The sequence below is a fragment of the Myotis myotis genome, unplaced genomic scaffold, assembly GCF_014108235.1.
Source record: "Myotis myotis isolate mMyoMyo1 unplaced genomic scaffold, mMyoMyo1.p scaffold_m19_p_3, whole genome shotgun sequence".
NCBI classification, from domain to species: Eukaryota; Metazoa; Chordata; class Mammalia; order Chiroptera; family Vespertilionidae; genus Myotis; species Myotis myotis.
Genome location: NW_023416335.1, coordinates 164287383 through 164313370, shown reverse-complemented (window position 1 = coordinate 164313370; position 25988 = coordinate 164287383). Strand labels below are relative to the sequence as shown.

At 52.3% G+C, this 25988-nt stretch overlaps 2 protein-coding genes across 14 annotated transcripts in view; one reads left to right on the top strand and one right to left on the bottom strand.

Annotated features, from left to right (window-relative positions):
* The first annotated feature begins 1390 nt into the window (after window positions 1-1390).
* On the top strand, window positions 1391-22519 carry PRPF40B (pre-mRNA processing factor 40 homolog B). Of its 8 annotated transcripts, none has more exons than XM_036298161.1 (25): window positions 1391-1568; window positions 8846-8926; window positions 9669-9812; window positions 10123-10188; window positions 10847-10874; window positions 11099-11124; window positions 11256-11366; window positions 11635-11755; window positions 11836-11860; window positions 12092-12295; window positions 12528-12657; window positions 12741-12805; window positions 13322-13486; window positions 13588-13696; window positions 14055-14205; window positions 14899-15032; window positions 15639-15753; window positions 15895-15986; window positions 20302-20418; window positions 20645-20782; window positions 20990-21085; window positions 21266-21352; window positions 21544-21721; window positions 21962-22023; window positions 22135-22431. In XM_036298161.1, exons 1-25 carry the CDS (start codon window positions 1566-1568, stop codon window positions 22402-22404), a joined length of 2718 nt encoding a protein of 905 aa, XP_036154054.1. In that variant the 5' UTR covers window positions 1391-1565; the 3' UTR covers window positions 22405-22431. The 8 variants fall into 8 exon arrangements, with proteins under 8 accessions (XP_036154054.1, XP_036154055.1, XP_036154056.1 ...); XM_036298163.1 differs by lacking the exon at window positions 1391-1568 and adding an exon at window positions 4182-4201; XM_036298157.1 differs by lacking the exon at window positions 1391-1568 and having other exon boundaries at window positions 7205-8926; window positions 22135-22278; window positions 22379-22519.
* FMNL3 (formin like 3) overlaps window positions 2918-25988 on the bottom strand; it is a 79033-nt gene continuing 55962 nt past the window's right edge. For 4 of the 6 annotated variants that reach the window (XM_036298152.1, XM_036298149.1, XM_036298150.1 and 1 more), the window contains 6 exons: window positions 25665-25766; window positions 25241-25333; window positions 24864-24987; window positions 24623-24739; window positions 17147-24081; window positions 2918-3880 (listed from right to left, as the gene is read on the bottom strand). In XM_036298152.1, the coding sequence (XP_036154045.1) occupies window positions 24648-24739; window positions 24864-24987; window positions 25241-25333; window positions 25665-25766 (411 nt within the window). In that variant the 3' untranslated portion in view covers window positions 2918-3880; window positions 17147-24081; window positions 24623-24647. Of the gene's footprint in view, window positions 3881-17146; window positions 24082-24622; window positions 24740-24863; window positions 24988-25240; window positions 25334-25664; window positions 25767-25988 lie in introns of those variants that run through there. The other 2 variants (XM_036298151.1, XM_036298154.1) reach the window with 2 other exon arrangements.

Sequence of the window (25988 nt, the reverse complement as noted above, 5' to 3'; positions counted from 1 at the left end):
GCCTAGAGATGCCCACACCATCAGCAAGACCTGGCTGGGGAGAGGAGATCCAAGGAAGAAGCTGGTACAAGCCCACAAAGCGAGCTGGGCAGGCAATTCCAGGGCCCCAGGTGTTCGGGATATGGCATAAAGGGGGGTAAGTGGTCTTTGGATGGGCATATCCCCTTGAACTGACCCTGTGAGGAAGGACCCAGCCAAAAAGGAAGTTTAAATACCTGAAAATGGAGAGAGGGCTCTGCTTTTAACAAACCTTATACAATTATTTGACTCTCTAAAATAGGTGTCTATGTATTCTAAGAAATACTTCGTAGAAGAAAAGAAAAGCTTTATAAAAATAAAATGATAATAAAAGTTTGTGGAACCTCTGAACCTTCTGCTATGCCTAGAGGTCTCAATAATACAGTTTGAAAACCACAGGACTGCTCCCTCATGTGAGGCCATCTAGGTGTTGGGATGAAAACCACAGCGACGTTTCTCTCTACAATGGCCCCCAGAATGAATCCCTCTTCCTGTCCTCCCATCCCTCACCTTTAATTCAGGACACCTACTTCCTGTTGGTTGTTTTCCTACTTCTCCCCTGCTGGGCTCTGGCCTCCTTGCAAGCAGGGACCCAGCTGAGTTCTTTGCCTCTGCAGCACCTAGCACAGTGCCAGACAGAGAGGACAGGCTCAGCCACGTGTTGATGGACAAAGGAAAAAGGAAGCACCTGTACCCGGGCTCTGGAGGGAAGGAGTTTGCCTTTCTGCACAGGTATGCCTGCAGCCCTGACACCTTCGGCATGTCCATTAAATAGCTATGGGTTACAATTCCCTTATCTTAACACCACCGCATTTATCGCACATCTTTAATACCCATAAAGGATTGGGTCCCTGCTGCAAATCTCAAAAGTAACTTCGGGATCACGTGAGAAGCACGTGTCTGCCCCATGACCGCAGGGAGTTTGGGGGGTGGAGGATCTGTTTTGTTCTGTTTTTCAATTTGTTTGCTCAGTGCCGGGAACTGTGCCTCACACCTATCAGGTGCTCAATAAGTAGTTGTTGGGTGAATTAATGAATTAAAACGTATTAAAAATAACTACGCATGGGATGGAAACACGCTTTGTGAAGTGGAAAGATACACCTATATTCGGAATAAATACTTAGGTTCAGGCCCTGGACCTGGGAGCGAGCGCATGGGACCCCGCCGCCCCGAGCGCCTTGTGTGGCGGACGCGCCAGCCGAGCCGCGAAGGCCGGGAAGCGGCGGGCCGAGGCGTGGCGGCCGCCTGGTGCGGTCGGGCGTCCGCCCAGGGGCGGTCAGTCGGAGCGCCGAGCAGGTGCGGCCGCCTCCAGTGGGCGGCGCTGGACCCGGCGGGGCGGGGCCGGCCTCTCCGCGCCGGGGGGCGGGGCCGAGCCGCGCGCTCCGGGCCGGTGCAGGGCCCGGCTGGTCGACGGGAGCGCCCGGGGCCCCGGCCACCAAGGGGTGCGACCCCCTCCTGGTCCCGCCTTCCCGGCTGAGGTCTGGCCAATCAGAGAGGCTTTTACTAGCGGGTGGGCGCAGCCGGCTCAGCTGCTCCGAGGCCCCGGCATGGTAACGTTCTCGTGCGGGGGTGGAGGGGCCCGGGCGGTTCCACTGCGCCCCCCGCGCCCCGGCCCGGGGCCAGGGGGGCGGGGAGGCCGCCGGGGGTACGCGGGACCCCGAGGGAGGGCCAGGGACGTGAGGGATGAGGGCGAGGAGCCCGGGAGGAGGAAGGGGGTCGGGGACTTGGGGAGAAGGGGTGGGAAAGGCCATGATGGAGGATGGCGGGAGGGGGCTGTGAGGGGAATGGGCATTGCGGGATTGGGTGAGGGGACAAGGGCGGAGGGGAGGGTGGGTTTGCGGAGAATGGTCAGAAAGAAGATGGGGAGCAGGAGGTGTGGGAACTGCGGGACAAGGGGGGAGCCGGGAGCCCCCGTTTTCCTGGGATATTGGCGTGCGACATGCCCCTCCCCAGACTCGGTGCGAGTTCCCTTCCGAGACCCGCTCGCGCCCTGGCCGCCTCCTGCGGTGAGGAGGGCCCGTCTCCTGAGCAGCGAGGCCCGGCCCCGCCCGGGCGGGGTGCCCACGGAACAGGGGAGCAGAGCCCCGGGGTCCCCGCCCTGGCGCTGCCCTCGACTCCCTGCAACAACTCGTGTGACCTTGGGCAAGTCACTACTTTTCTGTGGGCCTCAGATTTCCTGTCGATGGGAAAAAGGGAAATGGTTCGGAATGGCAGCCCGCATCGCTTCCAGCCGCACAGTGGAGTGGCTCCTGAGGAGAGGTTTCGGGAGAATGGGTTCTAAGACGCGGGGAGACAAAAGGATGAAGATGGAGGCAGGCCTTTCGCCGGGGCTGCCGAGAGTCCCCGGGGGTGGGGGGGGGGTGGGGGATGGGGCCCGCAGCCCGCGAGCGGACAGCCCGGCCCGCGGACAGCCCGGCCGCACCCTGTCGGAGCGATGGAGGCCTCTCCCAAGTAGAGGAGGCGGCGGCGGAGACCTCACCCAGAAAGAGGGAGGCCAGGAGTAGCATCTTCCTCAGAGGGAGATAAGATGGCAGGCTAGACGGCAGCCGTGGAAGATAGATGCGGGTAGAGCAGCATCTTCGCGGGCAGGAGGCGCGCTGCGGGTTCGGGAGAGCGGGCCGAGGGTGCTCGGGAACAGGGAGAGGAGGTCATGCTGCCGGGCGGTTGGCGAAGGGCAGCCTGTGGCCGGACCGCGTGCAGACGGTCGGCCGGTCCCGGCCTGTGATGCTCTTCTCCCGGGCGAAGACGGCCTCTTTCCGAGGGAGGAGCCGTTCAGACTTCATTTACCGCACACACCTCTGCGAGGAGCGGGGCAGACCCGGGCAGCCGTGGGACCATCTAGCTGTGCGTGAGGGTTTCAGGATTGTGTGAGGACTGGGGAAGAAGACAGGACGATACCTGAAACCTCTATGATTTTACTAACCAATGTCACCGCAGTAAATTCAATTAAAAGAAAGAAAAGAAGTGAACATAAAGAACACACCAGTGAATCTGAATGAAAGAAATGCCTGTGGCACCATCATTCTTGCTAAAAGGAAGTGTTTTGAAGTATTTGAAAGCACAGACTTTGGGGTCACCTGCCTCTGCCATTTAATCTCTTTGAACCTCAGTTTCTTTATAAAATGGGGATAAGAACCTCTAAGATGGTTGTGAGGATTAAATGTTTGTCATGGTATTTGGCTCATAACAAGCACTCAATAAATATTAGCTATTAGCTGCTACCATTCCCCCCCCCCCCTTTTTTTTTAAATCCTCACCTGAGAATATTTTTCCAGTGGTTTTTTTAGAGGGAATAGAAGGGAGAGAGAAAGAAACATTGATCACATCAATTGGTTGTCTTCCGAATGCACCCCAACCAGCACCTGTACCCTGACCAAGGTCCGCACCGAGCCTGCATGCCAGGTACATGATGCTTCCGGCTCTTTCTCATGCCCCTGCTGGGGACTGAGCTGGTAACTTGGCCCAAATGGGGAATGGAACCTTCAAACCCTCCAACACTCTAACCACTGAGAAAACCAGTCAGGGCAATCATTTCCTCTTTCCATTCTTTCTCTTTCTCTGCTCTTGTCCTTTTTTCCTTTTGTTCTTCTTGAATCTTCAATTCTGAGATGTCCCTTAGATGTGGAGAATGAGAAGAATTGATTGCATCTGGGGCAGGGGGGTCTTTCCACTGGTCCAATGAACACATTATGATCAGATGATCAGTTGTCTTGCATCTCTCCCCGGCCCACAAATGTGTTTTTGTTCCAAGGAAGACACAGGATCTGCTTCTCTTTCAGCCCCTTTTTCTGTACCTCTTTCTCACATGAATTACTTCAGATTCTCACCCGGAAGTGTAATAAGATCCAAAGTTGTACAGGCACTGCAGCAAAAGAGATAGGAGAAGGGGTGTTTAGGAAAGAAAGTATAGACATCGCACAGGGGAGCTTAGCACAGGGAGGGCTTTGGAAGTTCCATAGAAATTTATGGTCATGCTATTGCTCTATCCAGAAACAGCCCAGTGTCTGGATCCTTGCCAGGGATCTCCATTCCAAGTTAAAGATGGTCATATACGCTTAGTTTTTCATTATTTAGGTTTTTCTAAGCCAATAATTTGACTCCAGTTCCCTTTCCACAGCCACACAGATCTCTGCCAAGCTGCCTCTCATCACAGTCAACCTTTACCCAGAGAATTTATATAAAGGTACCTGGGCACATTGTGTGGGTGTGGGCGTACACACACACACACACACACACACGCATGCCTATTTTTAGAATATTCCAGTATGCAAAAAATCTAATAAGGTTAAGGATGAGTCTGCGTTTTATCACAGCACTTTGTCTGCAGGGCCCTGCCTAGACACTCAGAGGAGGCTTAAAAAGAGAAAACTCAATCTCTGAATGTAGGGAAAACCCCATCCAAGTAGGGCAACAGGCAGTCCCAGGATCCTAAGGCAGCTTGAGGTGGGAAAGTGTGGCGTGAAGAAACACCCAACAAACATCTACAGAGTAGCATGTTGCTTGGTGCAAAGTAGTGCAGCATTTATCCTGAGGAGACACAAGTAGATAGGAGTGTGTGTATGTGTGAAGAATAGTCATAAAGGTAACCCGAAGGAGGTGAATATTGGATCATCTTGAACAAGGTGAGAGACAAAGTGGAATAAAAGAAACACATGGAGTAATTTGTGTGTAAAGGAGAGGAGGGAAGCCATTGAGTCAGGAGGAGCCAAGAAGAGTTATGGCATGGGCCTTGTTGAAAGACTTTGAATGTTAAATTAGAGATTCTGTAGGGTGAGTAATAGAGACCCACCACTGATTGTCAAGCAAGAAAATGTTGGATCCTTGCTGATTTAATAACTACATGGGTTTCAGGGGAAATGCTGGAGTGAAAAAACAGACCTGCTTCCTGTGGCAAGGACTGTGCTTTTAAGGGAGTAGGGCTGGAAGGCAGATTCGATCTAGTCCTGGCTCTGTCCCTAACCAGCTGTAGGAATTATTATTCCCCTAGTTTTCTCATCTGAAAAAAGAGGGCTACTTTGGGTGGTTACCAGAGTCCCCTCTCCATCTCTGACATCCTGTGTTCCCTGAATAACTACTAGGCCTTACCGACGACTTTGTTTTGTGGGACTTGTCAAGACCATTCAGTCATTAAGGCAATATTTGTTAGCACCTACTGTGTGTCAATAGCAGGTAGTGAGGAAAATTCAATGGGGATAGGATATTGGGATGAGCAAAAGCAGATAAAGTCTGCCCCTTAGAGTTTTTAGCCTAGTGAGGCAGCAAGCAGATATTTCATTGATTCCAAGACTCACAATCTAACATTTCTGAAGGCAAGATGCATCTTAAGATCAATGGAGTAGCATGATTTAATTGGCAGGCATTTGTTTTTTGTTAATGCCACATAGTAAATCAGAATTGTACAAATAACTGTAAAATTCCAGTGGATAATTGCTGATGGGAAAGGTATATGGTGTACAAGCATGTAAAGGAGGGTACTGACTGGTCTGCTGGGTTGGAGGAAGACTTTTTTAAGGAAATGATGGCTGATAGATGTGAAGGATATGTAGTCGAGATGTGTGGGGTTGGTGGGAAGATTACCTCATGCAAAGGTGGGTGCCTAAGGTGGAGAATTGAGAGTAGGTGAGTGTGGCTGGAGCACAGACCCAGGAGCTCAGCATGGGTGAGTCTGGCAAAGCAGTTGGGAGCAAATCTATTATAGCCTCCCAGGTCCGAGGCAGAAGTTTTGGTCTTTACACTAAGAACAGTGGGAAGCCATTGAAGAGTTTTAAGCAGGGAAGTAACATGGTCTGAGGAGCATTTTAAAAAATATATATTTTTTATTGATTTTGGAGAGGGAGAGAGAGATCGAAACAAAGATAGAGAATCATTGATCGGCTGCCTCCTGCACGCCCCCCACTGGGGATCGTGGCCAAAACCCGGGCATGTGCCCTTGACCGGAATCAAACCCGTGCCCTTTAGTCCCTCAGGCCAATGCTCTATCCACGAGCCAAACTGGTAGGGCCTGAGGTGCATTTTTTTTTTTTAATATATTTTATTGAATTTTTACAGAGAGGAAGGGAGAGGGATAGAGTTAGAAACATCGATGAAAGAGAAACATTGATCAGCTGCTTCCTGCACACCTCCTACTGGGGATGTGCCCACAACCAAGGTACATGCCCTTGGCCGGAATTGAACCTGGGACCTTTCAGTCCGCAGGCCGACGCTCTATCCACTGAGCCAAACCAGTTAGGGCCTGAGGTGCATTTTGATGAGCTCATTATGGCTGCAGATTAGAGTGAGAGACCCAATGAAAGGGTTGGTAGGCATGGAGGAGGAAATGGAGAGGAGTAGATGGATTCCAGAAATCTTTAGGAGGTAAAATTAATAGGACTCAGCAATGTATTGAGAAGGAAGAGGGAGGTGTGGAGAGTGACACATTTCTAATCTTGGACAACTGGGGCACCAGTCTCTGACATGGGCAACAAACCACTGGAGCCTGGTAGAACCCACAAAGTTACACAGCATTTGGGAAGGTAGAGTGGATCCTAAGGCAGCTTGAGGTGGGAAAGTGTGGCACAAATAATTGGGTTTCTTCCCATATGATTAGTTTCTGACTTCCCATGCTAAGGAAAGTATTGGGGCAAGAGCAGGTATGATACTGGACTAGAGGAGTTGAACACTGAGAAAAGGTGATTCAAGTTGGAGTAGTTTGGCTTACCCCCTTCTCTCCTTAGGACAAGAGGGGCAGGAAGAGAGGAGGCACAGATATTGGTAAAGGTAGAGATTAGAAAGTATTTGTAAAAGCTGAGATTTCTTAGGCAGATGGCTTGATCTGCCTTGGAAGCAAAGAAGAGTCCCGGCCTGCGTGGCTCAGTGGTTGAACATTGACCTATGAACCGGATCATGGTTTGATTCCCAGTTAGAGAACATGCCCGGGTTATGGGCTTGATACCCAGTATGGGGCATGCGGGAGGCAGCTGATCAATGATTCTCTCTCATCATTGTTGTTTCTATCTCTCTCTCCCCTTCCTCTCTGAAATCAATTTTAAAAAACCATGCTATTAAATCTTTTTTAAAAACGAGAAAGCTACATTAAAAATAAGTAAATGAAAAGAAAAGGATAGTCCAGAGGCCAAAGGGACAGTGAGCACTATGCAGGACTCTGGTGCCTTCCTTTAAAAAAAAAAAAAAAAAAAAAAAGAGCTGAGATTTCTCAACAAAGGAATAATTAATTGGGCTGCAGCAAGGTGGCCGTTGGATCACCTTTCCCTGGGTCTCTTCCCTATACCCCCCCTCCTTTCAAGCAAAGAGGAGGAATGGCAGGGCCTTTTGGCTGCATTTCCACACCTCAGTTTACTCAAAAGTTTTTTTGAATGGGTGACATAGTCATATGATTGCATATTTAAAAGTTACAAAAGGGCATATAGTGATAAATCTCCTTTCCACCTCAGTCCCTCTCCCACCAATTTGTCATCTTTTGTTTCCGATTTTTATACAAGTGATAAAACTTTGCAACGCTTTGCTTCTCCCCCCATTTGTTAATATATCGTAGAGGTTGTTTCATATCAAGACAATGAGCTTCTTCATTTTTTATGCCTGCATAGTATTCTATTTTATGTTTGTAATTTCGTAGTTCCGTATTGGTGGATATTTAGGCTGATTCTAATCTTTTGTTTTTACAAATAATGCTGAAATGGAAATCTTGTGTAGACATCATTTTGGCCATATGGGGCTTTATCTGTAGGATGAATATTTAGAATTGGAAGGTTCTATATAGAGAGAATTTTTCACTCACTTGTCATGTCATTCATCTATCCAGTATTTATTGAGTGCCCATTATGTGCCAGATACTCTTGCAGGTTCCAGGAATCCAACTTTCAACAAGTCAGACATGATCCCTGCCCTTGTGGAAGGTTATTACCCTCTATTAAAAGGAAACAAAAAAGGAGACCAGAAGAGAATAAATTGGGAGGATCTGCTTTAAATAGAGTCAGGAAGACTTCTTAGAGTAAGTGATATTTAAGCTGAGAACTAAAGGATGGGACATGGCCAACCATTAGGTGTAGGATGGGGAAACCTAGGCTATTCAGAGCCTCACCCAGAGGCGAGGAGTTCAGGATCTGTAGGGGATCATACTGGGGCTAGCGTAGAGGTGGAAGTGAAAAGACCCCGGTAGTGTGAGGGCAGGGTGGGCTGTCTCTTTCATACTCCTTATCTGTATTTTAAAAATATGCCATATAAGTCAGGGGAGGAGGAGTACAGCTAAAGAGATGAAGGAGGTGATTGGGAGTGGAAGATATCAAAGAATGAGTGACTAAAGATGAGGCCAGACAGGGGAGGGGTCTGGTAGTAGAGGAGAGTTAGGGAGACTAGTACTTATGAAGGACTCTTTATTATTTGTGTTTAGAGGGCTCTGTACCTGGCTGAATTCAGGTGGGGAAACAGGAAAAGAGGCCACTTCCTTCCTGGATATTTTATGAATGAGAGGCCACAGTTTAACTGGTCTGAGGGAGGCACAGCTTTGCCTGCAGACAGGAGAGTGGATGAAATGCCTTGGGCAGAGCCAGTCTGCCTGTAGTACAGCCTCCAACCTTTCTGTGGCTTTAGCAAAATGGAAATTTCTAAATTAAAGATGACATTGAAGGGACTCAGCCAGCTGGCTCTGGGCTGGTGGAAGAGAGAGCAGACCTATCCAGGGCTCAGAGCTGGGAGTGGGCAGGAAGTTGGTCTTGGAGACTCTTTCTCTGAAGTTTATGCTCCTTTTTTATCCTCACCCCTCTGTTTCCCTTTTGCAAACGCCCATCTCTTTGCCTATCCTGGGTCCTATGACTTTTCTCTCCCTCAACAGTCGGTTCCCGATTCTGGTCCCCGGCCCCCAGCAGCGCCTGCCCCCTTCCCACCGGGGCCCCCCATGATGCCACCACCCTTCGTAAGTTTTATGCCTTTCCCTGGGCTTGGCTTTTCCAGCCTGCACCCTTTAATTCCCCAGTCCCTAGCACTGCTGCACGGTTTTCATGTAAAAAAACTCTTTTCTGCTAACCTTGGAAGAGGGATGGTTTTGTTAGGTTATTGGGGTGGGAGATGCTGCTGTTCAGCTCTCCGTTCATAAAGTTGACAGTTCCTCTCTGTCTTTTTGTCCTGGGGACATACTGGGGCTAGCGTAGAGGTGGAAGTGAAAAGACCCCGGTAGTGTGAGGGCAGGGTGGGCTGACTGTCTCTCTCACTTCCCCTTATCTGTCTTTTAAAAATATGCCACATAAGTCAGGCTGGAGTAGCAACTGATGGTCACTGAATTGGAGAAAAAGGGGTGGGAGGCAGGGCACTAGGGATTTGGGTACCTGGACACATGCCTTTTGGCCCTGCATCTGAGAAGCCTCTTTGAGGAGAGTTGCTAAAGAAATGGAGCCTTCCAGCTGCAGTCTGGTGGTGGTTGTACTTTCTTTTCCTTCTCCCTTCCTTACCTCTCAAGAAGCTGTGTGCTTGCCTGTTAGACCCAGAGGACCCCCCAGTTACCAGTCTTTCTCAGTGGTGAGGGGGGTGGCAGTTTCATACTTTGTGCTTAGCAAGCTAAACTTTGGAATTGCCTCAGAGCCAGGGTGGAAGGTTCAGGTGAGAGATAAGTGGATGTTTTCTGCCAGAACCAAGGCATCTCTTCTTTTCCTCATTTCCAGATGCCCCCTCCAGGAATCCCTCCGCCCTTCCCTCCGATGGGGCTACCGCCCATGAGTCAGAGACCACCAGCCATCCCCCCCATGCCACCTGGCATCATGCCCCCAATGCTACCACCAATGGGGTCACCACCACCACTCACACAGGTAATCCTCTCCTCTGCACCAGGACCTCAGAAAACCTGTCAGTTTATCTGGGGATGGAGATGAGAGTTGGGGATCTGGACTTCAGGAACTGGGGAGGGGAGGTAGGGAGCTTTGGGACAGGCCAATGTGGGTTTGTCTGCTGAATGACTGGAAAAAACTCTCAGGCTAGGCTAGAAGCCCATAATCCCTCAGGGGATTGCCCGAGGAGGTGCCCGTGTGGAGATCATGAACACAACAGAATCTCTTAGGTCCCTGCCAAGCCTGTGCCTGCCCCCACCTCAGTAGCTGGTTTTTGTCTTTATATCCATAGATACCAGGAATGGTACCTCCCATGATGCCAGGAATGCTGATGCCTGCAGTGCCTGTCACCGCAGCGGTAAGCACTGAGGCCAGCAGGAAGCAGCTCTGTATTTCAGCACTGTGGGGGTCTGATTGGGAGTTCAGGGATATGGCCTCCATTCTTTCTCTCTTCTCATCGGATCCATCCTGGTCCCTGTCAGCATTCCCCACACTTGAGTCCTCTCCAGCCATGTACTTAGCTCTTCTTGTTTCTCACTCTTCCCCAAAGGCATATACATTCTCTGTTGTTATTCGCCATTGTGTCCCTCTCCCTTAAGGAACACACTCATACCAGACACTGCTTGACCTCACAGAGCTAGCACTGTGGACGCTTAAATACAGTCCCTCTTCATGTCTTTTTAGTCTCTGGAGAAAACAACAGCACTTGAGGATCTCGCTGTGCCTTCTTGTGCTGTTGCTCAGTGTAGTAGAGTCTGAGTAGGATGTAGAATTTGGCATCCACTCTGGAAGGGATGGGTCTCAAGAAAATACTCTCCCGTGAGGAAAACGAAGAAAGGAGTCGCTGTGTGATTCCCCCGGGGATCCTAGAGCCACCACCCGGGAGGCTGGGGCAAGCATGTTAGGTAGCAGGACACGTGGATCTTGGCCTGGCCTGCTTCTCGATCCCCCATGGCCTGGGTCCTGGGGGCCACTGGGCTTGGCCCCAACCCTTCCCCCTCCTCTTTCTTCGGCAGACGGCTCCAGGTGTGGACACCGCCAGCTGTGAGTCTTCTGGGGGCCTGCTCCCCCCAGGCTCGGAGGTCGGGGGGTACAGGGGAGAGGGGACTAGAGTCCACCCTGGATCATGCCTGTTGGGATGCCAGGGAGCCTGGGATGTTGATGGGACCAGGGGATATATATTGGGGATGGAGTAAGGGAGGAATAAATGGGGATAAGATGCAGGTTGAAGCAAGGACTTAGTATCTTTCCTTTGGCTTCTTTTCTAGCTGCTGTGGCTGGGACAGGCCCTCTGGTGAGTTTTTCCAGCTCAGGGATCTCTGGGTAGAAAGGCTGAAAGTGGGGGGCTAATGGTTTAGTCTTTGGGGTGAGGAGAAGCTTTGGGAAAGGGGCCTTGACCACCATTCTGTGCCCCCCCTCCCCCAGAGGGCCCTATGGAGTGAGCATGTAGCCCCTGATGGGCGCATCTACTACTACAATGCTGACGACAAGCAGTCCGTGTGGGAGAAGCCCAGCGTGCTCAAGTCCAAGGCGGAGGTCCTGAGCTGGGCTTTCTGGCCCTTCCTTTCAGCTGCCCTGACCCTTCCAAGTGCTTGATCTCCCCTGAGTCTATAAACCATACACATTATAGTTCCTCTGATCCCAAGATCCCTGACAACCCCAACCTCCCTAGGATCTCAGGAAGTCCATCTTGCCCCATGTTGAGCCAGGCCAGGTGGTAGCTAAAAACTCCTGGGTCCCTCTACTCACTGCATCCCCTTAGTTCCATCAGCCCACTGATGTCGTCTGACCCATCTTCTTATAGCTGCTGCTGTCCCAGAGTCCCTGGAAAGAGTACAAGTCGGACACAGGCAAACCTTACTACTATAACAACCAGAGTAAGGAGTCCCGCTGGACCCGGCCGAAGGACCTGGATGACCTCGAGGGTGAGGATGGTGGGCCTGGATAGGGGCCTGTGGAGGGTGGCCCTTGCTACCCTGTGACCATGTATCTTTTCCCATTGCAGCTCTAGTCAAACAAGAGGCTGTAGGGTAAGTAACTTGCTCATCTTGCTCCCCTATCCATCCATACTTGGGGCCACCTGAGGGGTGGGAGTGGACTCTCTCCCCATGATCTCTGCTCTGTGGAAGGAAGAGCAAATGCTCAGTCTCCTTGTGGAGTGGTTCACTCTGTCCCCAGCCCCTCTCAGAATAGAGTCCTGCCAGCCCTTGACCACTTCTCCCTGCTCCATTCTGGATTCTGCCCTTCCGGCTCGCCTGCAGGAAACAGCAGCAGCAGCCCCAGACACTACAGACACAGCCTCCTCAGCCACAGCCTGAGCCCCCACCTGCGCCTCCTGGCCCCACCCCACTGCCTATGAGCCTCCTAGAACCTGAGCCAGGTGGGAATGAAGATTGCGATGTGTCAGATGCTGTCCAGCCCCTGGAGCAGGGGTTCCTGCAGCAGCCAGAGGAGGGCCCCAGCAGGTGAGGCTGTCCCCGCAGCATTCTGGATGCTGGCCTCGGGTTGCCAGCCTGGTTCAACCTTTTACCTCTACTAGGCCTCTTGGGAAGGATCTGGGGATCTGGGCATGACCTCTAAAAGGCAGAAAAGGGCCGCCCTAGGGAGCAAGAAGGGGGTGGCTTGCTGTTGATCACCAGGGCACTGAAACTACGGGGGCTGGGGGGTGTGGTGGCTGAGTCTCCTTTGCTTCCCCAGTTCTGCTGCACAGCATCAGCCACCACAACAGGAGGAAGAGGAATCAAAGCTAGAACCAGAGAGGTCTGGCCTCAGTTGGAGTAACCGTGAGAAGGCAAAGCAGGCCTTTAAGGAGCTGCTGAGGGACAAGGTACGGGAGATGGGGCTGCCAGGGTAGGCCTGGAGGGGGCTGGAGGGGGCCAGGCTCTGTGACACCCACCTGCTCCATTCCAGGCTGTCCCCTCCAATGCCTCATGGGAACAGGCCATGAAGATGGTGGTCACCGACCCCCGTTACAGGTAGGCCTGGGCAGAGGGAGCCAGGCCTTCAGATCCTGTTCATGAGAGCAGCTAGGTCAGGGACTCCCTGAGAAACCCCAGCTCGATACTTGGGCTCCAAGGAGCCAGGGTCAGGAGAGTGGTAGATGAGTGAAGGTTCAAGTGGAAGAGAAGCTATAGAGGACCTCCAGGAGGGAAAGGTGTCTGACATGAGACATTCAATAAATGCTTGTTGAATTGAAGTGATTTGAATTAATTGGGGGAAGGGGGGAAGTTAGGGCAGATCCCTGACTGCAACTTGAGCACCCCAAAGCATAAGGGCCGGGTATTATCAGTGTCCTGGAACCCGTCTCTTCCCTTCACTACCTCTCACCCTTCCCCACATCCCAGACATTTTTCTTGCCTCCCTGTACCCTGGAGCCCCTGCAGCCTGCTGTGCCCATGCATAGACCCCTCACAAGCCTGTGGAGACCTGTTCCCAGTGTGCCATGCATGAACCACAGGGTGGCTCAGGCTGACTCCTCTATTCCCACCCAGTGCCTTGCCCAAATTGAGTGAGAAAAAGCAGGCATTTAATGCCTACAAGGCGCAGCGGGAGAAGGAGGAGAAGGAAGAGGCGCGACTGAGGGCCAAGGAGGCCAAGCAGACCTTGCAGCACTTCCTGGAGCAGCATGAGCGCATGACCTCCACCACCCGCTACCGGTCAGGGGCCTGGGCTGGGGCAGGGCTGGGGGACCCTGAGACCACATGTGCCCAGGGCCTCTGGTCTCTGCCTGCCTACCCACAGCTCATGTGCTCCACAGGCGGGCAGAACAGACCTTTGGGGAGCTGGAGGTCTGGGCTGTGGTCCCCGAGAGGGATCGAAAAGAGGTTTATGATGATGTCCTCTTCTTCCTGGCCAAGAAGGAGAAGGTAATAGTCACTGGGCTGTTTGCATCAGCCTCAGTCTCATCTTAGAGTCTTCATGTCTTTGCTCCTTATGGACCAGGGTCATTAATTTCTCCGATGCCCCAGGGTCCTAGCTCCTTACTCTGAAGCTGACGTAGCACTTGCACATCCCTTCATTTCTGCTCTGGGCCTACAGCCCGGGGCATGGGAGGACAGGAAGGACTCTCTGAGGGGTTGATCTGTAACCGGTGCTCCTTCCCCTTTGTGGGGACATGAAAACCTTGCATCTGGCCCTCCTAGGGTTCCCCAGCTACCTTCTTTTCCCCAAAATCCTCCTCTGCCCCGGACCACTTAAGTACTTCGGCATGCCCTGCCTCTCCAGGAACAGGCCAAGCAGCTCCGGCGCCGCAATATCCAGGCCCTGAAGAGCATCCTGGATGGGATGAGTAGCGTCAACTTCCAAACCACATGGTCCCAGGCCCAGCAGTACCTCATGGATAACCCCAGCTTTGCTCAGGACCATCAGCTTCAGAGTGAGCCTGGGCCTCCACTCCCACCTGTCCCTTCCCCTTTCACCATTGACCTGGTCCCCAGAGCCTATTTCACACACCTCACCTGTACCTCCTGTCCTCCCGGACATCTAGGAGCCCCCAGAACTCAGTCCCTGGACTCTGGAGATGCCAGAATGCTCAGGTTACCCTCTCCCTCCGGGGTCCACTGTTGATCTAGAGATGTGTGTCCTTGGAGGAAGAACTTGGGATAGAAATCAGAAGACCTGGAGATGAGGACTGTTATAGCTGATGTGAATTGTCTTAAATTGTCATGGCACTGTGGGCATTAACTAGTCACACGTGTTAGGATAAGCTGCTGTTGGCAATATCAGAAATAACACTTTCTGAAGTTGGATCACAGCCTGATTGAGTCCCAGTTCCATAAACTGTGAAGCCTTAGATCCTAAGAGAACTGATTTCATAAACATGACGACTTTGGTAACTAAATTTACAAGAGCTGAATTCTTGCTGATTTTTTTCTTAAGCAATTAATGATTCCTCCTCAAGAACAACCGTTCCAGAACTCCCTCCCAAGAGCCCTCTTTTCACATTGCCCCACCATCCTGGCTGTCCCCAGCACCTACGGGGGCAGCATCCTCAAAGCAGTGGGGCTGTGGGGGACAGAGAAGGTATCCCACTGGTGTAACACCTGCTGAGCCTCCTTTCTGTGGTTAGACATGGACAAGGAAGATGCGCTGATCTGCTTTGAGGAGCACATCCGAGCTTTGGAGAGGGAGGAGGAGGAGGAGCGGGAGCGGGCCCGGCTTAGGGAGCGGCGCCAGCAACGCAAGAACCGGGAGGCCTTCCAGGTATCTTTGCCGCCCCCTGGAACAGAGCTCAACTCTGCCGCGGGCCATATCAGGCCCACTATTTTGTCTGCCCAGCTCTGTTCTATCTCCACAAGACCGCTTTATGCCTATAGGTTTCCTATGCTGTGTCCCCTCAACTTGGCTTTGCTCCTTTAGGGAGATGAGATGTATGCACCACCTAGAAACTGTCAGCAGAGAGTACCCTAAAGGCAGCTTGGCAGCCAGGCTGCTTGTTTGCCTTTGGTGGGAAGCCAGACAGGCACAGCTTATCCTCCAGGTTGGAGGTGGCAAATGTGGTGGTAGTGGCTGTAACACAAAGCGAAGTTGAAGCCAAGTCATAGGAAGATGGTGCTGCAGGCCAGTTTTGTGTCTTTGCCTCCCAGCCTGGCTCACTCCCATGTTTTAGTCTGTCCCTCTCTGTATTTACATTCTTCCCTTTCCCATTGCTTTCTGCCTCCCCATCTGTGTCTCTTCATCTCTGCCTCCCTGGCCTGCATTTCTTCAATCTGGATTGTCCCTGCCTCTCCTGCCATCTCCTATCTTCCTCCTTTGGCTCCACCTTCCTCCCTGTCTCACTCCCCCTATAACCGGCCTTTCCCTGCACAGACCTTCCTGGATGAGCTGCATGAGACAGGGCAGCTGCACTCTATGTCCACCTGGATGGAACTGTACCCAGCGGTCAGTACTGATGTCCGCTTTGCCAACATGCTGGGCCAGCCGGGTAAGACAGCTGGGCTCCCCTTCTCTGGCCTGGCTTCCTGCCCTGCCAGCCTCTCTGCACCCCCACTCCCGGGTCCTGACCCGACCCTCAGGCCTTGGGAAGCTGCCACCGCCAGGCCCCCCACCCTCCCTCCCCCCGCAGGCTCCACCCCTCTGGACTTGTTCAAGTTCTATGTGGAGGAGTTGAAGGCACGATTCCATGATGAGAAGAAGATCATTAAGGACATCCTTAAGGTGAGGGAGGCCTGGGGTTGTGATGGATGCAGGCTGGGTACAGGGCACGTTCCAGACAGGACTCCCTGATAAGTCCTGTTTTGCAGGAGCATTGTAGCTCAGTTCAGTAGATAACTACTGTGATCCCTTATGTGGCCTGGGGACACAGAAATGAATAAGATACCATTTCTGCCCATAAGGAGCTCATGGCCTAATAGGAAGATAGATGTGACAGCTGTCATACAGAGGGACAAGTGTTATTACAGAGATAAGAATCAGAAGAATTGGCATTTAAAATGCACTTTTAAGAACTAGGTGGAAGAGGGTGGAGGTCCTGGGCATAAGGAACTGCAGGTGCAAAGGCGAGGGGTGGACAGGGTTTGAGGAACAGGAAGCATAGTTAATCAAAGCCCACAGACAGGTTCCTTCTGGTCTGCCAGTGTTTTAGAAAAGTTTGGAATTTTTGCTAACATTTTAAGATCAACAGGTTGCACATCTTCAGCTTCTTTTGGAAATTTGGATTGTTTAGTAGCACTGGACTGGTTTTGCAAGGCATTCAGTGGACTCCAGCTGAGATGCCACTGTCTCTTAGAAGGGGTATGGCATCCTTAGCGTCACTCCCTGTCATGGCAGCGAGTTCAGTCGACATTTACCATCGCACATACACTTTACTTTTCTTATACTGGAGAAATAGTTCTGAATATCCATGTCTATCAAAGGTGGAAAAGTGAGTGATGGACTATGAGAGCCTTGTGTTTCTGATGAAGAAAACAGAGAAAGCATACTTAGTGGAAGTGAAGGACATTCTGATGCATTTGAGGAGGCAATAGGCATAGTGGTTAGGAGCATGACTGAAGGCAGACTACCTGGGGTAAAAGTCCAGCTTAACCACTTACTAGTTGTGTGACTGTGGGCGGACTATTTAACCTTTCTGAGCCTCAGCTTCCTCATCTGAAAAATGGGCGTTTTCTACCAAAGCATACCTAATTACGAAGGGCAGTAACTTGGTACTTGAGGTGAGAAAGATCTGAGAATAAAGCTAGAAATGCCCCACTGCACACTCAACATTTCATGTGTTTTGCCTTATAAATTCATGCAGGTATTACATTTTAATACCGTGTTACTTCTCTAATTAAGATAAACTTAATATTTTAAAACTACTGACCTTAAGTAAGACATACCTTATTGTCCTGTGGCTTCCTCTGTTTCTCTGGAACCACATGTCCCAGTTTGGAAGTAGAGCCTTCTGTGTAAATTCCTTGACTACTAAAATTTGGATTTTTATTTTGTAAGTACTGGGGAGCCAAGGAATGATCTGATCAGATGACACCTTGGAAAAGCCCTGGTGAGTGTAGCGTAGTATCTCTCAGACTGTGTTGTATCCTTAGGAATAGGATAGTATCTGAAGCCTCAGGATACTAAAAGTGATAGTGGCAAGTAATTAAAATAAAATCTGGGCTTGAGTCATCTTCTCCTAACTCCCCCCGAGACCACTGTCCGCTGTCTGAGCCATGTGATACGAAAGTGTGAGCAGCCCTGGATTCTCAAGGCTGTGTCAGAGGTGTGGGAGGTGAGCAGGGAGAGCAGTCAGGAGGCTACTATAGGGATCTAGGTGGGAATTGAGCTCAGGCAGGGCACTGGAGGTGGCAGGTGAGAGAGCGGTAGTGTTCCAGCTCTTTGAGACTCCCTAGGTTACCTCAGAGGTGCCTTGGGACAAACATGGGGGTAAGGGAGGATGGAATGGTATGCTCTTTCCTCTATTTACATGTACAGCAGCTTCTCTTTTATACATCGAGGTTCTGTATAAGATTTTTATTGAAAAAAACTTTTCTGCTGTTAAAAAAATGAAAGTTTAAAATAGTAGGATAGTCACCCAGAAGTAAAATTGACAGATGTGTGTGTGTGGAATTAAGGGTAAGGAATAAATGAGGCGAGAGGGGATGATGGCACCATTGGTAAGGATTAAGCAGGAAGAACAGGGCTGGAGAAAATAAGAATTCCATTTGAGAAATTATTCTTAAAAACAACCTTGGGGCCAGAAGGAATAAACTAAGCACCATATATTAAATAGAATCTATAATATTAAAAGTGTAATATGCTAATTAGACCAGGTGTCCTTCCGCGTGAAGCCGGGGCTACGAGGCAAGCCCGGGTCCTGGGTGCCAGAGGGAAGCCGGTGCCAGCAGCCAGGGGAAGGAAGGCCTACCCTTGCACAAATTTCATGCATCGGGCCTCTAGTAATCATATAAAGTAGAAATCTAGTCCCAGGAGAGCTAAATTTTATTGGATGCTTAACTTTTAGTATAAGTGCTCTGGTACTACTGACAGGTCTGCAGAGGCCTATCACTGAGTCCCGTCTCTCCACACCTCTGGAGAAAGAAGCTGCTTTAGGCACTTTCTCTTCCCCTTTTGGGATTCTGCCAACAGAAGGTTGACAAGCCCAGGAGGCCCTGTGGCCATTCACCAGTCGGAGAGACTGTGGTGCTGCCTCACCCCAGAGGATAATGCAGAGAGCCCCAAACTTGGAGCAGCTGGGAGATATGGGGGGAGGAGCGGAGAGGTGCTCATGAGAAATGAATTTTCTTAGGACCTGCTGAATTTGAAGTGCCTATGAAATACCCAATCTAGTGTGGGTCTGAAAATGAGAGAGTTGGAGAATGAGATTGCTAGGGACGGTGTCAATTGAAAAGACTAAGTGCTGCTCTCAGGTGCATAAGTGCATGCAAGAGATATAGTAAGTAAAAGGGGTCAGAGAGACAGGAGGGGACCTTGGAGGGGAGCATTGAAGAAGTGAACAGCAGAGGTGCTGAGGACCAAATGAGCAAGGACAGAGAAGGAGCCCTCAACCTTTGGGAGAGCAGTATCCATGAAGGGTGGAGTGGGTGCAGCACAAGCTTTAAGAGTTAGGTAGCTCCTGGCTGTTTATTGGTTGAGACCTCTGCAAGTTATATGATGGCTCTGAACCTCAGTGTCCTTGTCTGTAAAATGGGGATAATTTTATGTGCATGGATGTGAGAATTTAATAACATTTGTATTGTCTTGCTTATGGTAGGCTCAATAAATGTTTTCATTTTCCATTGTGCTACATTTAAATATTTTGAAACAAAGGAAAAGAAGCAGGTTGTTAAGCCTGAGGAAGGGTGGAAAGAAGTTCCAGATTAAGTGAGGTGTGTGTGTGATGGAAGGAGTCAGTGAAGAGGTGAGATTGAGCGTTCAGTTTCCTAAGAGAGAGATTGATATCTTTGAGAAGGACTGGAGAGTGTGAGTTGAAGAAGTCCTCTTGGAAGAAGCAAGAAGAGTATGCCTTTGCCATCAGCAGCAAGTTAGAGCTGTGTGGAGGGAAAGGAAGGGAAGTTGGGCCTGTGCCCCAGCTGGAGAGCCAGACTTCAAACCAAGTTGTCTTGGGCCAAGTGAGATAACTTTCCTAAGTCTCTGTGTTGTGAATTTTAGATGAGAATCACAGAGCCTGACTTATGGTGCTTTGAGAATGTGAGGTGTTTGGGAGTTGCACACTTGATGGCCCCTGTTTCTCCTGTGGGTCAGGTGATTATGTGGGTGTAGTGCCTACAAGTATGGGCTTTGGTGTTAGAAAGACCTGGGGTAGAGCTCTCATTCAAACATATACTTATTAGCTATTTGCCTTTGGGCAAATGCTCTGGTTTCTCTAAACCTTGGTTTCTCCTTCTGCATAAAATTGAGACACTAGGATTCAATGCATAAATTTAGGAAGGTGAGGATTAAATGAGCGGTGTATGAAGCACTCAGCATGGTAGCTAGTACTAGTAAGCACTCAGTAAATACAGCCCAGGAGGGGGACCAGCAGAGGTTGACTGAGAATGCAAGGAACTTACTGAGCAGCAGGAGGGCCCGGAGGGGGCCCAAGCTTTAAGCCAAAGGAACAAAGAACTAATTGTGAGTCTACCGCCATGAACATGCCCCATCTCATCTGATATTGGATTGGAAGTTAAGCAGGGTTGAGCCTGGATAGTGCTTGAATGGGAGACCACCTGGGAATACCAGGTCTATAGACTTTCAAAAAAAGAAAGAATAAGAACTAATTATGAGGAACTCAGGCATTAATCAGTAGGCACGGTACACACACACACCCTGCTTCCTGTCAACCTTCCCCATGTGAGCCAACCCTCTAGCTCCCTGTGACAACCACAGCAAGGCTAGGCATGGGGCTTAGTCATTAGGTGAAGACTTGGGCAACATGGTTTCTGGATGCATCCTAGTCCTGTGGATCTCTGGGGTGGGGACTTCTTGAGCATCCTGTGGTTGGACCCCTCTGCCTGCCCTGGAGGTGCCCTTGCTTCATGCGCTGCTGTGCCCACAGGACCGGGGCTTCTGTGTGGAAGTGAACACAGCCTTTGAGGACTTCGCCCACGTCATAAGCTTTGACAAGAGGGCTGCTGCGCTGGACGCAGGCAACATCAAGCTGACCTTCAATAGTGTGAGGGGTTGGGCAGGGCGGGGCTGTAGCCAAGTCTTCTGCTGAAACTCATCCCTGTGTATTATTTCATTCCTTCTCGCTCACTGCCCCAGTGTAACTATACCCCAGTTCAGGGGATGATGTTAGGAGCCCAGACCCCAACTTCCCACCTCCTAAGGTATGCCTGAATGGGGCCCAGGCATCCACCCCCCTGGGTGACCCTGTACTGTGTGCTTTTTGCCCTCAGCTACTGGAGAAAGCAGAGGCACGGGAGAGAGAGCGGGAGAAGGAGGAGGCACGAAGGCTGCGGCGCAGGGAAGCTGCCTTTCGAAGCATGCTGAGGCAGGCCGTGCCTGCTCTGGAGCTGGGCACTGCTTGGGAAGAGGTCAGGACTGCAGCCTGCCACCACACGCCACCCCCTCAGTCCTGAGGGCAGCGGTGCTTCTCCACCAGTGGGGGCTCACCCCACTCATAATACAGCTGGGGCCAGCTCCGGCTCCCTACCTTCCTCCGCCCCAGCCCTGCCCTGTGCTCATGGCGGCACCCATGCCGTGCCGGGGCTGGTCTGATCAGCAGTGCTCTCCCGTTCAAGGTCCGTGAGCGCTTTGTGTGCGACTCAGCCTTTGAGCAGATAACCCTGGAGTCGGAGCGGATCCGGCTCTTCCGGGAGTTCCTGCAGGTACTGGAGGTGAGGCAGAGCTTCTGGTCCTCCGCACCTGTCCCAGTTGCTTGAACACCGGGGGCAGCTCCAGAGACCTCCCCCGCCTTCTCGGGCTCTTTTCCTGGACATTAAGGAGGGGGAGGTCTTCGGTAGCCTCGATAGTCCTGAGGCTAACCGTGGCGCCTTCCTTACCCCTGCCTCTTCCAGACTGAATGCCAGCACCTCCACACGAAAGGCCGGAAGCACGGCAGAAAGGGCAGGAAGCACCATCGCAAGCGTTCCCACTCGCCCTCAGTAAGTGGTGGGTAGGATATGGGTGAGGCTGGACTGTCTTGGGGAAATAACTTTTCTCACTCCCCTCGATGTTATTTCCCTGGGAGGGAGATTTGAGGATTCTTTTGGCCTTGGATCCTCCTCTCTGCCCCAGTTCCCAGACTAAGGGCTTCTGGGATGTCGGCCTGACATGTATCTGCTGGTTTGCCCAGGGCTCCGAGTCGGAAGAGGAGGAGCTGCCCCCACCATCTCTCCGGCCCCCCAAGCGGAGGCGGCAGAACCCCTCCGAATCTGGCTCTGAGCCCTCTTCCTCACTTGATTCATTTGAAAGTGGGGGTGCTGCCCTTGGAGGACGGGGCTCCCCATCCTCTCGCCTTCTCCTTGGATCAGGTAAGCAGCTGTGAGCTGGAGAAGTTAGCCCAGACTGAGGAGGCCCTGGGAGCCACAGCCCGTGCGGGTGGAGCGGGTTGGGAGGGCTGCACCTGTCGGAGAGGAAGAACTTCCTGTCCCTGACTGAAGACTTCCTTGGCAGGTCCCTGTCTGAAGAGTGAGCAGACAGAGGGACTGTGGCAGAGGAAAGGGTGATCCCTCCCTTCTCCCAGGAACTTAGTGGGGGGTTTCTATCTCCAGATCATGGCCTTCGGAGAGCCAAGAAACCAAAAAAGAAAGCTAAAAAGAGAAGACACAAGTCGGTGCGTAGAGAAGGAACTTCGGCCCAAGGCCCTGCTCTTGTGTGAGATCTCTTCCACCCGCCTCCAGCTGTCCTTCACAGGAACTGAGGGGGCGGCTCTGGACTCTTACAGAACAGTCCTGAGAGTGTGACAGACCCGGAGGAGAAAGCTGGCAAGGAGAGTGATGAGAAAGAACCAGAACAGGACAAGGACAGGGAGCTCCGGCTGGCAGAGCTCCCTAATCGCTCCCCAGGTTTTGGAATCAAGAAGGAGAAGGTGAGAGGCAGGTGCCTGGTCCCAGCCCAGGCAGCGCTCTGTCCAGGCCTCCACGGCCTTCCGGGGAGGCAGTGGGTGAGCTGTGCCTTTGCTCCCCCAGACGGGCTGGGACACATCAGAAAGTGAGCTGAGTGAGGGGGAGCTGGAAAGGCGGCGGCGGACACTCCTACAGCAGCTGGATGACCACCAGTGAACTGACCAGCGGTTCTGCCTGGGTCTGTGGCTACTAGGTCACCCTCACCGTCTGCCCCAGACTTCTTCCATAGTCTGGTCTGTGTCCATTTTTCCTCAAGTAACCCCACTCCCAACACACCATTGCCAGCACCTGCCAAGGTTGCTCATGGTGTTCAACAGTCCCCTACTTCCCGGACAACTAGTGCAGTCCTTGCCCTCAGCCCCACAAGATTGGTGGTGTATGCCACGTGGGGTGGGTGGTGCCAGTAGGTAGAATGTGAGAAGGGGCCTCCAGGGAAGAGTGACAGGCTGGTGGACACAGCCTGGGTGGCAGAGGGCGGGGTCCTTACCCTTTAGCATCAGTGCCTGCTCCTGCCTGCACGGGGCCCTGGGGCTCCACCACTCCTTCCTCCAGCCCTGGGACCCTGTCTATGTGTGTTTTGTTTTATAAATAACAATATTTATAACATGGCCAGTAGCTCTTTTGTCTTCATATACTACTGGGGTGGGCTGGGGACTGGGCAGGTGCACCCATAGCCAGCAGGGGGCGTCAGTGCCTAATGGTAGTGCCTCCCTTTGTGTGCTTAGAGCTCACTAACCTGATTCCCCTCTCCAGGTTTCTGTGCTCACCTCCAAGCAGATGGCAGCTCTGCCCAGCCTCCTTTCTATCCGCAGGGCTAAGATCAAACTAAATGGCCACTGTAGCCCTCCACACTCAGAAAGAGGAGTCAGAGTCAGGCCTGTGCTTCAAGCCTTTGTTGAAAGAAGGGCCAGGGTTTATGTACAAGAGAGAAGGGAGATGATACATGTACAAAAAGGAATGGACCCCTGTGTTCCCTTCCAGGGGCTAAGAAACTGGCAGGGGACTGAGAATATAGCAGGTAAGACCACCATGTCCCTGGCCCCTTCAAAAAAACAAAACAAAACAAAACAAAAACGTAGCTGAAGGAGGTGAAGATATTGTTGGCATACCCTTTCTCTAGCTGTCTTGGGACTAGGGCAGAGAAATACCCTTTTGCCCACCTCAGCAAGAACCTGGAATGCAAAGGGCTAGGGCCAAGGGCAGTAAGTGTGGCTTCTTTCCTCACCCTTATCACTAGGGCACAGCTGAGTGGGGCCCAGGCTTAGGAAGGCCTTGCTCCTGGTAAAAGATGATCTGAGATTGGCAGGGTCCCAGGGCCCCCCAAGCCTGGACACTCCTCTTGCCCCTCTGGCTCTACTGACAGAGTGGCCTAGGTGTCCCTCTGTAGGCTAAAGCTCGAAATGGTTTTTTCCAGCTGACCCTTGGTGACCCTTCAGTAAATGAAGTTGAAGACCTTGGAGGCAAAGTGCAGTACTGGAGGCCCCAGGGCCGTGCAAGGCCCTGGAAGACCTAGTGCCCACAGTGGCGGCAGGGAAGATGCAGGCTTTGAGAGCTTGGGTGGACACTGGTCGGGAGCAGCATAGCCTTCCGCTGGGCCCTTGGCCGATTCCAGGGCTCCAGGTCTGCGGGTTGGACTTGCAGGACTCTGGGAGCTGAAGTGCTTCTGCCTCTTAGAGGGTCTTAGTGGGGGCCTGGCGCCCGAGGTGGGCCACTGGGTGGGGCCACACTCCTGGCTTGGTGGCGAACGACAATGGGCTGGTGGAGACCTGTGGGGGAGACAGAAGCCTGTAAACAGGCAGGGCAGCCAGGCCAAGCCCACCCTCTGTAGGAACAGCCCCTTCAGGAGCAGCCTACAGGCAGGGCCAGAGAAGAGCCAGCCATAGTCAGGTGAGAGAAGCTTAAAGACACTGGAAGGGATGGTCGGGGAGATGGCTGGGGCTCTGTATTTTCAGAGGACTAGATGGAGGGTGACTAGAGGCCATGGGGCAGAGAAAGGACAAAGGACCCCCAAGCCCAGTAACAGAGCCATGGGCTCAGCCACCAGAGGCAGTGGCCTGGTCCCTATCCCTTGGTCTTAGTAGAAGCTAGGACAGCATTAGTGGGAGAGATACCACTTCCCTGAGGGCACATGCAGGGCATAAGCCATGCTTCTCAGAGCATGGGGCATGCAGGGAGGGAAGTATGTGTCCCCATCACCATGAGGCAGCCAGAGGATGGTGCCAGGTCATGCATAGGAGGAGGTGCCTGTGGATCCCAGCACAAGTCTTGGGAGATGGGCATGCAGAGGGCAGCTGTGGTGCCCAGTACCTGTCAAGGGCCCCAGCCTTGGGGGTTAACAGTTTGACTCATCATGGTGGGCTGCATCACAGAAGAAGCGTGAGCCCCGCTTGGCAGTACGGGCCGTGAAAGGGACACTCTTCAGCACTGTGGCCCAGGAGAGAGACACCGTGGTCAGGCCCCATGGCACACGTGAGGTGGGAGGAGAGCCCAAGGAATATGACTGGGTTTTGGGAGCAGTGCTCGGGCCCCAGGGAGGAAAGGGCCCCACCTGTGATGATGTCCTCAATGGTACCATCTTTCCCCTCGTACACAGGCCTGTGCTCCTTGGCCTGGCGCCGCCTCAACTCAGCAATTAGCTCCTGCTGTTGCCACTTGTTCCGCTGGGATGGGGTCTAGAGCCAAGCATTTGAAGGGAAGGGAGTCATTACTAACCTACCACAGGGACAGTTCCTGCCCAAGATGCAGTCCAAAGATGTCCTGGATTGTGTATGGCAGTCTTGCCTGGGAATCCCCTCCCAAAGCCCCTCTCTCCATCCCTTGGGATGCCGGCTCAGGCCCTCTGGGTGGTCTGCGGGCTCCAGCTCTCCATCTCCTCTCCATCTGCTCCCCCCGCTCCCTCCAGGCCTCTGCTCTGGTCCCACCCACCTTGGCATCCAGCTTCTTGGCTTCCTGAGCCAGCTGCTTCTCCCGCATCACCTCCTCCTGCTTCTTGCGGGCTTCATTCTCTTGTTCTGCTTCCTAAGAACCATAGTGGGGGTGGGAGCAGTTGTGAAGCTCACACAGGCTAAGGGGAGGGGCTCACTCTGAGGGTGGAGAGTGGGTGGCAGTGGGACCAGCAGCCCCAGGTGGCCACCCTCTGGAGGGGCACTTCCTGCCCCAAACAATGACAGGAAGGGCCTGGGCCCCCACCCTGCCCACTAGTTCACAGCTAAGGCCTGTGGCCAGCTTCCATCGCTCCCTCCCAGGACCCAGAGGAAGAGACGGAAAAGGCCAGACTTGAAGCCCAACCCTCTCTCCCCCGATCGGTTTTCTCTCAGCCTTTTTTCTTAGAAACCTCTCCCCTGCTCACCTTGTAAGAACGAATGAATCGGACAAATACTGGGAAGAATACAGAAGGAGGTGTGGTCTTGGGACTCTCACCGAAGTAGCGCACCACTGCATTGTAGGCCTCCTGGGGAAGGGTGGGCAGGTGGGGTCAGCCTGGCGCAGGGAAGCCGGCTCCCACCAGGGACAGTAGGCCCACAGAAAGCAGCACCCAGCCCCTGTAGGCTAGAGGAGAACCGGGCTCCCAAAGCTCCCGAGAGCGCACCTCACCAGAGGCAGCTGCCTGCCCTCCCCCATGTCCCTTACCCCACGCTCAGCCCGCCAGCACTTGGTAAAGCTTCTTTGATCC

Coding starts and splice junctions, on each gene's coding strand:
- PRPF40B (XM_036298155.1), top strand. CDS start 8,609: ATGGAAATTTCTAAATTAAAGATGACATTGAAGGGACTCAGCCAGCTG. Junction 12,296..12,527: donor CCAGAGGAGGGCCCCAGCAG/GTGAGGCTGTCC, acceptor TTGCTTCCCCAG/TTCTGCTGCACAGCATCAGC. Junction 12,806..13,321: donor GTCACCGACCCCCGTTACAG/GTAGGCCTGGGC, acceptor ATTCCCACCCAG/TGCCTTGCCCAAATTGAGTG.